This window comes from Gastrolobium bilobum, unplaced genomic scaffold, assembly GCF_033153095.1.
Source record: "Gastrolobium bilobum isolate Gb01-03AN ecotype WA unplaced genomic scaffold, APGP_CSIRO_Gbil_v1 utg268813, whole genome shotgun sequence".
Taxonomy (NCBI): domain Eukaryota; kingdom Viridiplantae; phylum Streptophyta; class Magnoliopsida; order Fabales; family Fabaceae; genus Gastrolobium; species Gastrolobium bilobum.
In genome coordinates this window covers 1-16,220 of record NW_026897221.1, presented here as the reverse complement: position 1 = coordinate 16,220, position 16,220 = coordinate 1, and the positions used below count along the sequence as shown (strand labels likewise).

General features: G+C 30.8%; 3 protein-coding genes across 4 annotated transcripts; all 3 read right to left on the bottom strand.

Annotated features, from left to right (window-relative positions):
* Positions 1-477: 477 nt before the first annotated feature.
* LOC133304938 (beta-amyrin synthase-like) lies at positions 478-8,835 on the bottom strand. Of its 2 annotated transcripts, XM_061505023.1 has the most exons (16): positions 8,585-8,835; positions 7,367-7,549; positions 6,125-6,214; positions 5,824-6,021; positions 5,445-5,529; positions 5,033-5,199; positions 4,741-4,932; positions 4,338-4,451; positions 4,128-4,247; positions 3,700-3,822; positions 3,524-3,622; positions 3,239-3,295; positions 1,978-2,346; positions 1,823-1,903; positions 1,603-1,686; positions 478-891 (listed from the first exon to the last, which is right to left on the bottom strand). In XM_061505023.1, the coding sequence occupies exons 1-16, from the start codon at positions 8,783-8,785 to the stop codon at positions 781-783; spliced, it is 2,274 nt and encodes a 757-aa protein (XP_061361007.1). In that variant the 5' UTR covers positions 8,786-8,835; the 3' UTR covers positions 478-780. The 2 variants fall into 2 exon arrangements, with proteins under 2 accessions (XP_061361007.1, XP_061361009.1); XM_061505025.1 differs by lacking the exon at positions 8,585-8,835 and having other exon boundaries at positions 7,393-7,506.
* Positions 8,836-9,223: 388 nt separating this feature from the next.
* On the bottom strand, positions 9,224-11,225 carry LOC133304939 (chloroplast envelope membrane protein-like). The gene has a single exon (XM_061505026.1). The coding sequence runs from the start codon at positions 9,911-9,913 to the stop codon at positions 9,224-9,226; it is 690 nt and encodes a 229-aa protein (XP_061361010.1). The 5' UTR covers positions 9,914-11,225.
* A 30-nt stretch (positions 11,226-11,255) lies between these two features.
* On the bottom strand, positions 11,256-12,708 carry LOC133304937 (acetyl-coenzyme A carboxylase carboxyl transferase subunit beta, chloroplastic-like). Its single transcript, XM_061505022.1, is given in 3 exon segments — positions 11,256-11,718; positions 11,720-12,240; positions 12,243-12,708. Coding segments are annotated over 3 exon segments (1,200 nt in total). The 3' UTR covers positions 11,256-11,505.
* Between the last annotated feature and the right edge of the window lie 3,512 nt (positions 12,709-16,220).

The following is a 16,220-nucleotide window of genomic DNA, read 5'->3' as shown; positions in this document are numbered from 1 at the left end:
TAATGTTCCGAATAATCATGCCCAAATAATATGAAAAGCCTTATAACGTGTTTTCAAAATTCTTATTGGATTTTTTTTTTTGGTAATCTAATTCTTATTGTATTTACTAAACTACAATTTGTCCCACAAATTTCAATCCTCAATATCAACAACTATGTACCTTTGCTAACTAATCAAACTTAATTGATTGAGTACCTAAAATCTAAACTAAATTAGGGAGTAAGTACTAACATTATAATCACCATAATTTATAATAATTTTTTCATTAATTAGAATTTGACAAGAACATATATATTTATATGTGTTAAGAAATTAAAATAAGTATTTTAAGAACACGGAACATGAAATTAGCTAAACACACTTACAAATTGATTTAAAAAATAAATAAATAGAATGATAAAATAGGAATGCATATGAAGAAACCATAGGGCAATATACAACTTCAATTAAAGCAAGATATCATACTGAGACCAACATAATAGTACATTCTCCTTTAAGTAAAATGCATTAACCAATGTTGTAAACAAGGTCAAAACCTTGGATGAGTTAATCAATGAGCACAATAGGTTATCATATAAAGGTCAGCATAATTACTATATTCCCATTGGGTAGAATACATAAACCAAGGTCTATACCAATGTCACTTAACTAATTGGGCTTTATACTACATTTCCATATATATCATGACTTAACTGGTTTTTTATTAAAACAAGAAAAATACAGTTGATTTTAACCCTTAGTAATTACAAAAATTTCTAATAGTATACACTAAACTACCATTCAAGGCAATTCCATCAGTTTGCGATATTCAGCTAGAGCCCACATTGGAAAAATATTTCGATACATTACATAATGGATAAGGCAATTCCTCAAGAATACGCCTGTGGATTCCTGCCATAAATTAATTAAAGAAATAATTAATAACTAACAAGTATATCATGTATTGTACAGATATTTGTTATTTTGGATAAAAATAAAAAAATGAATTTAAAAAATATCTAAAAGAAAAAAATTAAAATTAAAAATGAGATATATATAATCAATTCATGTAAAACTTTAAAAATATGGACCAAAAGAGAAGAAATAAGTAAATTATAAAAAATTTGAATATGTATAATTAACTCAAAGAATTTGAATTTACTTTTAAAAAAAAATTAAGAATAACACATGTATATTAAAAGATTTAACTATCCTTAAAAAGGATCAGCTCTTTAATGCATAAAGATGGATATATAAATAAATTGTATTCTTTTAATAAATTTAAGATTAAAATTTGAACATACCATATGACTTTGGGTTTTTGATTTTTAGGATTATGTAAAAATATTATTAAAAGTAAGTATAGATTAAGGTTTGCTATTCTACATCAAGACATACGTAGAAAAAAGCCTTACTAAAATGACATAAGGTGGATGTCATGGCTCGAAAGTTGATTTTTAGGATTATATTGCGATTTATGTAATATGATTCACATGTTATGAGTATTTTCATTCAATTATATATATTTTTTATTTTAAATTTAAATTTTAAAGTATATGTAATTTTACTCATCACAAATAATCTCGCTCCGCCATAAAATGACATCAAAGGGTAGACCGATACCTGTTGTGGCCAATCACCATCTTCCAGTTGAGAATTGATGAGTAACTTTGCTGCATGATGAAGAGGAGCTGGGTCTCTCTTATACTGCATAGAAATTAGAAAAGGAAAAAAAAATTATTTAACAATTTTATTTTTTGAATTATGATTAAGAAAGCGAATTAGATCGGTCGGTCGCAGAGGCAAAAAGTGAATTGCAATTTGCAAGAAATAAAAAGTAGACCTGTCCACAATGAATGAGAGCCATCAGAGCCCATGCAGTTTGTACAACATTTGAACGATTTCCTTCAAGGGGTACGTATATCTGCATCATTCAATTCATCAAGCCATATTCATAAAGGGTAGTTAATTTATAAATCATTCAATAAATCTATCTACCTTTTTTGGGCATGATAGATAGCTCTCCCCCCACCCACCATCCTCTCCCTGTGTTGCGAGAAGAAACTCAACTGCTTTTCGAATTGCAGTGCAATTGGAGTAAGTCTTGCCACATGCTGCAAGCCCAGCAACAGCAAAGTAGGTGCCATAAATGAAGCAAACTCCCCAATTACCATACCATGAACCATCAGTTGTTTGGGTATCCTCAAGGAATCGAATTGCATTAATAATGGAATTCTCGATTTCTTTCTTCCTATGCTCCGGATATAGTTTCTTAAACAAAATAAAAGCCTCAATTGCTGATGTAGTACATTCAACATATTCATGCTCAACTACAATGTCCTCAAAAAATTCTGTGGGGTTGAGCAGCTGAAATGGTTGACATCGCAGATTAATTAATTAATAGATAGTTACCGTTCTTGAAATAAATAAACAAGTTTCATTCTTATTAGTTGAGATGAATGACTAAGTCAAAGTGCCAAGGTGTTGGGAGTTTGATCCTATCATCGGATCATCACATTGGTATTTGGAGCATACAATTCTTTCCTTTAATTACTCTGGTCGGATTGAATAACTTGTTTTCGAAGCTTCTCAGTTTGGTTTGTCTTGTGTGATTGGTTCGTACTTCATCGTAATGATTAGTTGCGTTCGGCAATTATAACAGCTTTTTGGCCCGCTACGAGAAGTCTTCTTTGCCACTACATGTTTTTATAATTTTATCCTCCTTTTGGCAAATCTAGCTCTAATTCTAGCTTGGATTTTGGGTCGTTTCTCTTCTCATGCCCATTGAGCTTCAAAGCGCTTGAGTTGGCCAGTCATCGGCCACTTCGGTTATTTCAAAGTTTAAACCTTTGTGTATAAAGGGATGCGTGCAAGGGAAATATGAGTGGACACTATGAGGGAGCCTCGTAGGAGAATGAATTCTATTAATATTAATGTGAATAATCTTATTCATTCGTTGATAAATTAACTGTCAAAATTAAAATAATCATTTTGCCTTTTCCATTTCTTTTCATTAAAATTGTGACCATGTATCTATTGATGGAATGATTATATTTACAAACTTTTTATTTACAAATTCTTACAAACTACACTATGTACTTCCGGAATTACACTCAGTTAGTAATGTACTTCCGGAAGTACATAGTGTAATTTGTAAAAGTTTGTAAAATAAAATTTGTAAACGGATCATTCCTCGTCTATTAATGGATTTCTCACGTAATATGATACATTAAAATGAAATATGGGATTTATCACATACTTCCAACCATTCTTGAGCTCCTGCTGGCTCCCAGCCTGCGAAACCGCCTTTCTTACCCTGCAATAATCGAATTGGAGATTTCAGACTCAAAAGTCAATCACGTACAAAAAATAGAAATAAAAAATTAGTGTGCTCTAAGCAAACAACTTAATTGCTTCCCATGCTATTATGATGGAAACCAAAATTATGCAAATAGAAGGGCCATTTGTTGTAAAAAAAGAAAAGAAAAAAGGGCCATTGGTTAATTAATTAAAAGCATATGGATGTAAATTTAATAAAACTTGCCTGAAGCGACAAAAGGAGATTAACCGAATCAAATAACTTTTCATCATCCATCTTCTCACCAACTATCTCTGATGGCAACATTGATAAAAGTAGACAGCACTGAAATACAACATGATTATTTGTCTAGTCTTAACCACTGAGTGAAACCAAGTTCAAGAATTAATTTGCTTAATTACCTTCAAACATTCTGCAGTGCAATCAGAAACCTGCCATCCATTATCTTGATCAGAGAAGGTCCATGATCCTTTAGAAATGTGACGAAACATTCTTTTAAAGTCTCCTGAAGGGTTTTCCTTAACCTATGAAATTGGAACTTTAATTCATTACTGCTAACTAGAGCTAGCACACAAATATAATTGTTCAACAAGTAATGATAACGAAAAAATCAATCATTTATAAATATGTGATGGAAAATGAATTAGGGCTCACTTATGTTGTTTATAAGATCAATCATGTTTTTCTCCCATCTTTCGTGGTCTAGGGATATCGATTATTAGTATTAAGAAAATAGCGCTAAATTAAAAATTATTGTGAATTTGTAGGTAGTTAGTTCTACGTCAATATGTTTCTTAGTTCGAGTGGAATGAATACTAAACACATGCACCTGAGATTTCTTGAGAAAATCATGTCCTTTCAAAAGTGTAGGACCAATTTCGTCAATAAGGTTAGTGGCAAGCAGAGCTTGAACTGCCAATCCAGCATCCCATGATTGGCTACCAACACTCTACATCAAATACGATAAAGTGCATTATTTAATATCCTATTGATTCCACGTTTTGGAAAAGCTAAACAGAGAGAGAGAAAGAGGTCAGACCTGCATGGTCATTCCATCTTCTGAAAGCCATAAGTAATCGGGGATCCTTGCAAGATGCTTCTTGAAAGCATCTCCATTTGGATCATCCACCCAACAAGCAAGCATAAACAAAACCTGGACAGTAAATAAATAAAGGATATTATTTTTTTCATGTTACATGAGTGAGAAATCCTCTCGTGCACACACAAAATGTAATAAGAGTCCCACTAATTAGAGAAGAGAGAAAAACACATAGTGGAACCCACATCGAATTTTATCTGTGCATGAGAGAATTTCTCTCGAAAAATAAATTTATAGAATGTTAACGTTTATTTTATAATGTTTAGAATTATATGTGTCTTTAATTTTATTTTAATTGTATATAGTTGATGCATGGTACAGCGAAAGGTGATATGATACCCACCTTTTCCACACTTCCATTGTCTATGTATCGACCAGTCTCATCTTCGTAATGGATATGTTTCATTGTTATTTGAAGGGCCTTCTCTCTTACCATATTGTTGAATGGCCAACGCGTAAGAAGTGGCTCAGTGAAAATGTATAGACTATCCCATAATAGATCTTGGATGAAGTGATGAGGATAGTGAAGATCTTCCTGTGATACGTACATATATGACATGAATTAACAATTCTTCCACGATCATATAGTTTGGTGATCTACTGATGATAATATATAGATTGATCTACTCTCTCACCTTTGCACAGGCATGACGTGCTTTTGTCCAATTAATTTTATGGTAAGGTTGAATAAAGATTTCTTCTCTCAACTGAAGAATAAGTGGTGTGATTGGACCCACAAATCTCTTCCCATATAAGTAAGACATGGGCAAGTAAACTAGCCGGCAATAACACCACATTTTAGCTGCATTAATTCAAATAACAATCGCATAAAAAAATAATTATATATGCTATATATATGCATACTGTTTACTTAAAACACGTGTTCACCAGTTACCGGTCCAAAAACGGTGTGCAACAAGAGCTGGACAATTATAATTTTCGATAAAAAAACGCTCAATTTAGTAAGTTGTATATTAATTTCATGTATAAATTATTATGTTATTGCATACATAATAACCGGACAGGATTAGTTATATCATAATCCACCTGGATGCATAGGAAGAAAAGAAGGAAGCATCCAAAACTCTGGAGGCATTGGGTTGGCTCCCGACCAATCGAATAAACCTAGTATCTGCAGTTGCAAGATTGACTCATATAAGTGACGTACAACAACATGTACGCATGAAAAATAAAAAGAAGAAAAAATATGTTTGTATAAAAAAAAATATTTGCATAAATAGTTATGTTATGTTCCTTATAATGAAACCAATTCACAAAAAAATATAAAAAAAAAATTCTACAACAAAAGCAGAAACATCAAACCCTTATATTATCCTTACCCTTCATATGTCTGTCAGTTGAAATGAAGATACTATCATAAACTATATGAGTAGACCATTATATTGAATATATTAGAAAAACATACCGAAAGCCAAGTTTTTCCCCACGACGGTATATATGTTACGCCATTATGATCTTGAATCCACTTGCGAGCTCTAGCACACGCATCATCTTGACCTCCATCAGGCCCTTCTCCAAGAATGCGCATACATATGTAGTTGAGTGCAGTACAAAACATGGTGCTATGTCCTTCTATGTGTAATCCCCACCCCCCATCTTCATTCTTCAATTAATAATTTAATATACAACAATGCTAATTATTCACTAATTTTACATCATGGTTAATTGGGTATGTACGCGTATAGTCTGAAATTGAACAAGTATACCTGGTGGCAATAAATATGACGAAGCATCTCTCTGCGGTGCTCTTCTGGGAATACTGAATCAAGATGGCCTGTAATGTACATGCAAAATACCTGCAATATTTTATGGCAAGTGCAAAATTTATGTTCATTAGGGCATCTGAACTTGAACTTCCTAAAAAATCCGGTGCATATCAAATTATTAATAACAACGAGTAAATTTCTCAAAATTTCAGGAGCATCCAAAAAATCAAATTAAAATAAGAGAAAACATTTTGTCCTTTTAAAAGATCTAAGTTATGTCATTTCATCCACTTATAACTATGTACTCCGGGGAATACATAGTTATAATATTAAAATTGTACTTTTTTCACTTTCCACATCAGCCGAAAGTTTTTGAAGAGAGAAAAAAAATATAACTTTAATATTATATTAGTACATATTTATAAGAGGGTAAAATAATATAACTTAGATCCTTTAAAAGAACAAACTATTTTCCCTTGAAATAAATATTTTTTTGATCTTTAGAAAATTTAAATGTTACCGGTTTGAGCTTCTAATAATAAATGGGGAAATCAAATATAATGTTACAAGGACAAAATATTTGTGTCCTACTAACACACAAAACATGGGTTCCACTTGAAATAAAAGAAAAAAAAAATTGACACTGTTTTTGATGATGTCTGTAGGACACAAATTTTTTGTCGTGCAACATTATATTTGATTTAAATACATCACAAATGTCAATCTTTTATGCCTATTTGATCTTTAATTTTACTATTTTCAGAATATCAAATTGATTCTTAGAAAAGTCTAATTCAATGTTAAAAATTAATTAAATGACCGTGTATGAGATTAAACTTTATATTTTTAAATAATATATAATTGTGCCATTTTAATCAAAATTACTGTATTTTATGGTAAAAAAACAGAATCATAGTTGGAGAAAGTGAGAGATTTTTTTTTTAAATTTTAAATATTAAATAAATACTAATAATTTTAATTAAAATAACTATCATTTAAAAGGACAAATATAAAACCTTAATGTATTTGTTATTCAAAATTCAAAATTTATATTTAATATACATAAAAATTGAAGATTAAGATGATATGCTAATCAATCTTAATAATATATATATATATATATATATATACTAATGTTATAAAGAGAAAAAAAAAGGTCTACTAAATAAAGTAACTTTACTTATACCGTTAGAGGATCATAATTAATAATTACCAATGAAATAAAGTATATATGACACTGACCAAAGGAGGAAGAAAAAAGAGTGGACCAGCTATTTGAGCAGGCCAATGGCCATCAGTAACTTGCAATGCTGATAGGTAATGGGTGGCCCTTCTTAACGCCGCTGTTGTATTCTGGTACGTAATCTCTTCGTCCTCCATCTTCGTACTACCTATTATTTGTCGGAAGTTCTTTTCTCTCAGAAACTGCATCGACCAGACTGAATTATCAGTTTAACCGCTAAACATATTGCAAAATGGAAAATGAATACTTATATCTAAGGCCATAGGCAATACAATATAAGGTCATATTAACATGACAAAAACAACTACATGCATGATAGTATTATATGTCGTATATTGTAGAGATACTTTTAAAGTTAGATAAAATTTAAAAACATGAAGTTATAAGAAAAAATATTTTTAAAATTATAAGGTTGATATACATATAGTTAGAGATGTTCGCGGTTTAAATTGAATCGGTTTTGAAGCAAAAATTATCTGATTCAATTTATCTGCTTTGATCGTTTAATCATCCATTCGGTTTGGATTTTTTAAAAAGATCTAATCCAATCCATTCCAATTTTATTTGATTAGGATTGGATCGATTTTTTTTGAAAAACTTAAAATTTTAGCCATACAAATCACTGGCTATTTATAAGTAGAAATTAGGCCAAGTTTTGAGGAAAACTCTTATAATAAAAAATTTTATTTTTTATAATAAAGAAAAAAGCTAAAAGTCAAAATCTCTTAGGAGGAATTTTTTTTATGTTCTTACCAACTTTTTTTGAATTGTGTATTTTTTTTAAATAAATAACTATAGAGATAGAGAGAGTTTTCTTGAAACATGTGCTTTTAAGTAAGTTTTAAGCTAATTTTTTTATGTAATTATCAAACAGTTTTTAGTGCTTATTTGGATCCTTTTTTTTAACCAGAAGTTATTTATAAGAAAAAGTTAAGCCAAACATATTTTAAGAAAATGTCTTATAATAAAAAATGGTCTTATAATAAAAATTTATAATAAAAAAAAAAGATAAATGACAAAAGCTCCTAGGAGAACTTTTTTTTTAACTCTTATCAACTTTTCTTGAATTGTACGCTTTAGCTTATAAGTAGCTTCTAACGTAAAAAGAAATTTTCAAATTTTAATTTTTTTTTTTTAGCTATACCTTATAAGTAACCTATAACTTAAAGAAAATAGAATCCAAACTGGCTTAAAAAGGAAAAAAACAAAAAAGACACCTGAAAGCGCCACAGAATATCAGAACAGGCCTTGACACGGAAGCGATTGTTATAGAAATTGTGACGGGCAGCTTCAACCTGGGCTCGCTCCTCGGGGCTTCCTGCCTCAGGATCGAACTCCCATGTTTGCCTTCCCACGAAATTGTTTGTGGAGAAGAGATATGGGTCATTTCCACCGTCTGCTATCTTCAATCTCCACATTTCCTTTTTCTTTTTCTTGTTGGTGTTTCTTTTAGCCAAAGATGATTGTCCTATCTATATGTATGTAGAGTTTAAATAAGCAGATAGATTTCAGTCCTTAATCTTCAATTTATTGTGGTAATGGATACACATTTGTCGCTTTTTTTTTCTTTTCTTTTTTTGTAAATCTAGATCGAGTAATCTCTTCCTTTATCCAAGAAAATGCATTTCTAGTTTGCATGGTCCAATCCATTGATCCTGAAAATTTCTACAATAAGATTCGGTAGGTGGCTGGTATAGTTCCCTATCCACGATTCTGCTATTTAGTGGAATAATTTTCCTAGAATATAGGAAGAATCCCTTGAGTGGGTAGAAAGAAAAAAAATAAGTCAATTTTTGAATGTTTAGAACTTTTGTAAAAAATAAAAAACTTTAGAATTACACCAGTGAATCGTTTTTTCAGTAATTCATTGAATGATAAATCACTACAAGGGAGGGAGATATGCGATTTAAATAACGGAAAATCCAATATTTAAAAATGGTATCTAAAATTACCGGAAAAGTAGAAACAAGACCCGATATAATTTGACCATTCTGAACAAATCCAAAATCTTGATAGACAGAACCAATCATTAGTTCCCAACCGTGGGTTGAATGGAATCCTATACATAAATCGGTTAATAAAAGAATAGAAAAAGCTTTTATTGTGTCACTTAAGTTATATAGGAATTCTTGAACCCAAGAATTCAGAATAATTAGTTCTTGATTACCTAGAATAGAATAACCACTTAGAATAACAAAATAGATAATATTTGTCGAGAAGTGCAAAAAAGTATGAATATGTTCTTCGTTGTGCTTCTTGATCAATTGGATGGTTTCTTTGTAAATTCCGGTACGGAGGTTTTGTAGACGTGTTTCCGGGTATTCCTTTAGCATTTCATCCAATAGGAACAGTTCCTTGAATTCTATGAATTTGTTTAGAATACTCTTTTCTTGAATCAGATTCAAGAAAATTTCGGATTGCCTAGTATTACACCAGTTGACAATCCAAGATTCCAGACTTTTCGTAAATATGAAAGAGATGCACCAGGGCAAAAAGACTATAGATGTAATATATAGAAGGGGAATTAATGCTTTCTTTTTTGCCATTTTGTATCTTTAATGAACTCAGCTTCACCTCATTCGTTTCGTCAAACCCTATATGATAATAATCTTTATGATAATAATCTTTAATTTAGAAAGAAAACAGAAACCTAATAAAATAAGAAAGCGAAAGAATCCACTCCCAATTCGAATGAACAAAAAAAGAACCTTTCATCAGAAGATATCAATTGCTAAGATTCGAAGGAATTATTCCTTTTCATGAATACACAAAAAAAGAACACTTATCATAATGAAGTTGAATTTCAAAATAAAAGAATGCCCCTTTTTTAAATTTAAAATACAAAAATTTCGAAAAAATGTTTTTCCCTAAAAAAGCGTTCTTTTTTTTTTTCAAAATACTTCAATAGGTACACGCAAAAAATAAGCTAATTCTGCAGCTTTTTGTTCCACTTCCCGCGGAGTCAAATTCTCGTCAATACGAGCCAAGGGAATGGCTCCCTGTCCTATGATTTCCATATAAAGGACACGGCGAGTAGAAATACCCTCCTTAACTTCGAGTCTGATGGACTGAATATCTTTGATAAGGAATCGGAGAAAAATACGACGACTTTTTCCAGGAAATCCCCAACGAAAAATACACACTATTCCCTCTTTTCTATCGAATCGATCATAACCACTACCCACATTCCACGAAATTGTACACCACAAATAAGAACTAATAAAGAGACCCGCAATTCCATAGAAAGACATCACGATCCCTTGTGGAAAAAAAAGAATTTCCTGAGACGGAAATAAAAATAACAAATTCTTACCAAGATAACTGGAAGCTCCAACCAATAAGAACCCCAATGAACCTACAAAAAGGATAAAGGCCCAGCAAAAATTGCTTGTTTTTCGAGACCCCGTTATAAGTTCTATCCATATACGTTCTGATCGCCAACTCATACTTGATCCAGTTCTACTTTATTGGAATAGGGGAAATAAAAAACCCAAGCATAATGAATTTTACTTTACTTATCCGATCCGAAGTAACTTTCATCAACTAGCATTATTTTGATGTAAACCTTTAGGAGGAAATCATAGAACTGCTTCCAGATCTAAAAAAAAAAAATACGAGATTTGTCTCCACTATCCGTATCTAAAAAATCTTGTTTTTTTGAACATGAAGAAATAAGGAAGCCATTGCAATTGCCGGAAATACTAGGCCCACTAAAGGCACCAAAATGGAGGGTAGGTTTATCATAGAAAGGGGACCTCAATTTAATATTTGTACCTGTTTTTTTTCTATTAATTTTTGGATTATTCCTGTTTTTTATAAAGATAGTCTATAATCTATAATCAATCGAATTCATATATACTTATACTTAGTAAAATTTAATAATTATACTAAGTATAATAAAAAAAAAGATTAAGAAAAGAATCAAGAGTATAAATAGAATCAAATAATCAATAATATAAGGAATGTAGAATGAAATAAATGGATGGATTTCGCTTTCTATTTCTGCAAGAAGCATATGTATGATAATACACCCTTTTTTTTATTCTTAGTACTCTTCGAGTATTATCGTCTTACTATTCTCCTGTGTGTTCTAATTTGCTTTTTGTCTCATAATTTATTTTTGAAAAAAAAAATAATTTTAGTCTATGCTTGATTTTTCATTTTGAATCGAAGGAAAGAAAGCGTGGAGCTGAAATAACTCACTCAGAACCCACTTTAAAGTATTACGCGGTACGATTGAATCAAATAAGCCTTTTTGGAATAAAAATTCTGCTGCTTGTGAACCTTCGGGTACTGCCTTATTTAACGTTTGTTCAATTACTCTTTTACCCGCAAATGCAATGTAAGCGTTTTGGTTCGGCAATAATGATATCCCCCAACATGCCAAAACTAGCTGTCACCCCTCCTGTAGTAGGAGATGTCAGGATCGATACATAGAATAAGTTTTTATTTGTTTGATAATCATATAAAGCCGAAGATATTTTAGCCATTTGCATCAAGCTCAAACTTCCTTCTTGCATACGTGCTCCTCCGGACGCACATACTAGAATAAGAGGTAAAAGCTCATTGGTAGCATATTCGATCAAACGGGTTATTTTCTCACCTACTACGGATCCCATACTACCTCCCATAAATTGAAAATCCATAATCCCCACTGCTACAGGAATACCGTTTAGTTGACCTGTACCTGTTTGAACAGCCTCAGCTAATCCTGTTTTTCTTTGATAAGAATCAATACGATCTTTATAAGGTTCTTCTTCTGAATGAAATTCAATGGGATCCAGAGAGACCATGTCTTCATACATAGGATTCCAAGTACCCTGATCAATCGAAAGTTCAATTCTATCTAAACTGTTCATTTTCAAATGATATCACAGTGCTCACAAATATTCATTTTGGATTGAAACAATTTCTTATAATTTAATCCATAACAATTTTCACATTCTATCCACAAATGCTTGTACTTTTGATTTTCATCGAGATCATTAGAACTTTCTCTTCTAGTGAAATCACTATCATTTGTGTCGTTTGTGCGATTTTTTATACTAGAACTCTCGCTTTCACTACCATTTTTGCCCTTACCACAAATGTTACTAAAAAAGTAACTGTCATTATATTTGACACTATCATCTAAAATGTTACTATCAATAAAGATTTGAGAACGAAGATAACTATCAATGCAACTATTAATGTTATTATTCCAACTAGATTGAGTCCCATACATGTAATGATCATCATCATTCTTAGAGATATTATTCAGATAGCTAGAATTCGTATAACTATAACTAGAAAACAAACTTTCTGGTTCACTTAGAAAAGAATGATGATTGTCAATCAACATTACTGTAACTATAGTTGTTACTTTCGATCTACATATCTACATCTGTTATGGTTTTTTTATTTTCCCACTTCTCTCTCATTTTTCTTTCGATTCTTCCAATTCATCTCTTGCAATCAATCTTGAACCTGAGATGGATCAGTATTTTATTTATCTTTTGTTAGAGCGGGTTGGTCATGGAAGTAGATTTGATGATCATTTGTTCAGCAAACGAGCTTGGAAGCATATGTCCTCAATGTTCAATGCGAGGAAACAAGTGAACAATTGTCGTCCTTACGGTGGGTTCACTTTCAACTATTATACTATTTGAAAGCGCATCTGGAGTTTCCAGATCTTCAGAGAAGAGCTAAACTTGTTGTTGTAAGCTGTGAAAGACTGAAGAAGATATAGGTTACCCTATTTTGATTTTTCAATTTTGAAGCTTCCCTTTTTTTCTTTTTCTTTTTCTTTTATTTGAATATGCATCACACAATTGTGGCTCCATAATAACGAAAAAGATATATTATTATATATTCTTTCCTTTTATTTTTTATTTTTTTATTTTTTATTTTATGTATGACTTTTATTATGTATCCTTTGTATATCCTTCTTATTTTCTTTTTACTTCTCTAGCGAAATTAAATGTGAATAAATTATTGAAATTAAATGTCTACGTAAATGATAAATCATATTTCGCAATCATTCTTGGCTTTATAATGTCCGATGATTTTATCTAGCTTTCATTTGACGTATAATAAAAACTAAGTAAATGTCTACGTTAATAAAAAGTTTAATTTGACTTATAATAGCCTACCAAAAAAAAATTGACTTATAATATTCTTGGCGTTGTTATCTATGTAGCACCGATACAACACGCGACACGTGACACGATACGACACGCGACACGTGACACGATACGACACGACACTCCGACACGTCAATCCTAAAAAGTTATGGATTTCGACACATTGGGACACGTTTTAATATTAAATAATATTTTTAATTTATAGTGTATATTTCATTTAATATTTAATAATTTAACAAAAAAAAATGAAACTAAATTAATAATACCCATCAACACGTTATAAAGATGGAAGCTTTAATAAAAAAATAAGAACTGGGATGAGAGAGATATAATATCAGATAGAGAGATCAAATCATATTAGAGAGAGATCAGAGACAAGGAGATATAACAAGAGCGTGATAGGAATTGATAACAATGATGTTGAGATGATCTCTTATCTACTTAAGGGGGAAAAAGACAAAAAAATAAGATTGATATGATTAGGTGGAAGCTTTATTAATATATTTTAATTTAAAAAAATAAAAATTTAAAAAAATTTAAAAAAAATTACGAAAATGCCATTTGACCGTGTCGGACACGGTCAAATTCGCGTGTCGAAATGGTCAACGTGTCAGAAAAAGTTGTCCGCGTGTCCGACACCGTGTCAGAGCGTGTCGTCGTGTCGGAGCGTGTCGGACACGACTCTCCCTGTTTTTACAAGTGTCCTTTGCGATTCAGGCAGAGAAGTACTGTTAGTGCTCTTTTGGTTTGTATTCTTTTTTCAATTTAATACATTTTTATTATTAATAACTAAAACATTAATAGTGTTTTTATATTTCTAAATAGTTAGTGCGAAAATCAACATTAATTAGTGGTAGACAGGTGCATTAATATCCCACTTCTTTTTTTAGAATTCAAAATTCAAAATTGTATAGGTGGGGAAAGAGTTTAACATCTTTTAGTGAGAGACAGATGTATTAAATTTCTATTATTTTCTACATGAGAATTGTTAACTCTCATTATAAAAAATATTTAATGTTTTTTTGCATATTTATAAAAAAAACCAAAAGATCCCAAGAAAAGAGTTCAGCATTAATTAGTGGCAGACATAAGCATTACTATCCCACTTTTTTTTTTGAAATTTCAAAATTTGAAGTTGATATAGGTGGGAAAAGAATTTAACATCTTTTAGTGAGAGACAACTGTATTAAATTTCTATTATTTTCTACATGGAAATTGTTAACCCTCATTTTAAAAATCATTTAATGCTTTTTTTAAATTTATCGAAAAACCAAAAAACCCAAAGAAAAGAGTTCAGCATTAATTAGTGGCAAACAGGTTCATTAATATTCTCTTTTTTTTTTTTTGAAATTTCGAGATTTGAAGTTGATATAGGTGGGAAAAGAATTTAACATCTTTTAGTGGGAGATAACTGTATTAAATTTCTTCTATTTTTTTACATGCAAATTGTTAACCCTCATTTTAAAAAATATTTAAAGTTTTTTTTTATATTTATCAAAAAATCAAAAGACCCAAAAAAAAAAAGTTGAGCATTACTTACGCTTTTATACTAGATATAAAATTTAAATTCACAAATGATTAAAATTAACATTGATTTCTTCTCTCTCTTTCCTAAGACCATATGGCATTTGGTACAGGAGAAATTTTTATTTGTCCAAGAATCTTAATTTTCAAACATATGATTTTTACATTCAGTTTATGAAAATATCCGAAAATTTAAAATTTGGAAAAATTCAGTTTCCCGGAATCCTGTAAAAACCTACGTACCAAACGGCCATAATGCCTTATATCTCGGGAATGAGAGAGAGGAACTAAGTAGGTTACGCCATTGAAGGAAAGGAAGGGCATAAATGTCATTAAAAGGAAAAGACAACCGGTTGGGTTTTAAGGTGTAGGTGAGGGCTAGGCTTTGGGAATTGAAGTGGGAGCAGACAGGCTCATAAAAGAGATGAATTGTGAATTGTGACTGTGAATTGTGTGAACTTCGAATAGATGGTGAGTGTTGTAGTGGTTGGAGGATCATATATATTTGAAATTTAAATGAAAAAATTGTTATACCCCGTGTCCAAACTTTTACAATACCAACACAGCAAGGATTAATGACATTTTTAAAAAAGGGGTTAATTGGGTATAATTACAATATGTTCGAAGTTATAAAAACTGCACGAAACGTCATTTTAAAAAAGGACTTTTATGTTTTACGCTGAAGTCCAATCTGTTGACCTACATGCTAATAGTTACGGGTAAGTGAAACGTCATTTTAAATGACATTTAAGTAGGTAAAGATAACATATATGAAAATTTAATGTACAGATTTAATGGAATATGTAAAGACATAAATCAAACAATATTAATAGTTATAAATGTCATTTATTATCATTGCCACCTAAAACGTAATTGTCGTTGCCATTATAAATGGTTTTTCTGATTCTTGAATTGAAATGACACAGTGTAATTGCTCAACAGATTCAATGGGATCTTAAATTGCAAAATAAAGGCTAAACAGTTTAAATTAAATAAATATATAATTTACTCTAAAAATCGAATTAAAATAAATTAAAATTTAAGTGAATCATTTGTTGGTGGCAGACAACTCATTCGATGTCCCACTGCTTTCTACATTAAAATTTTAAAATTAATAATAACTCATTATTTTCTGAAATATTTATTTTAAATTTCGAATTTCATTTAAATTTCAATTTTGAATTTTAAACTTTGTAGTGGTGGGAAA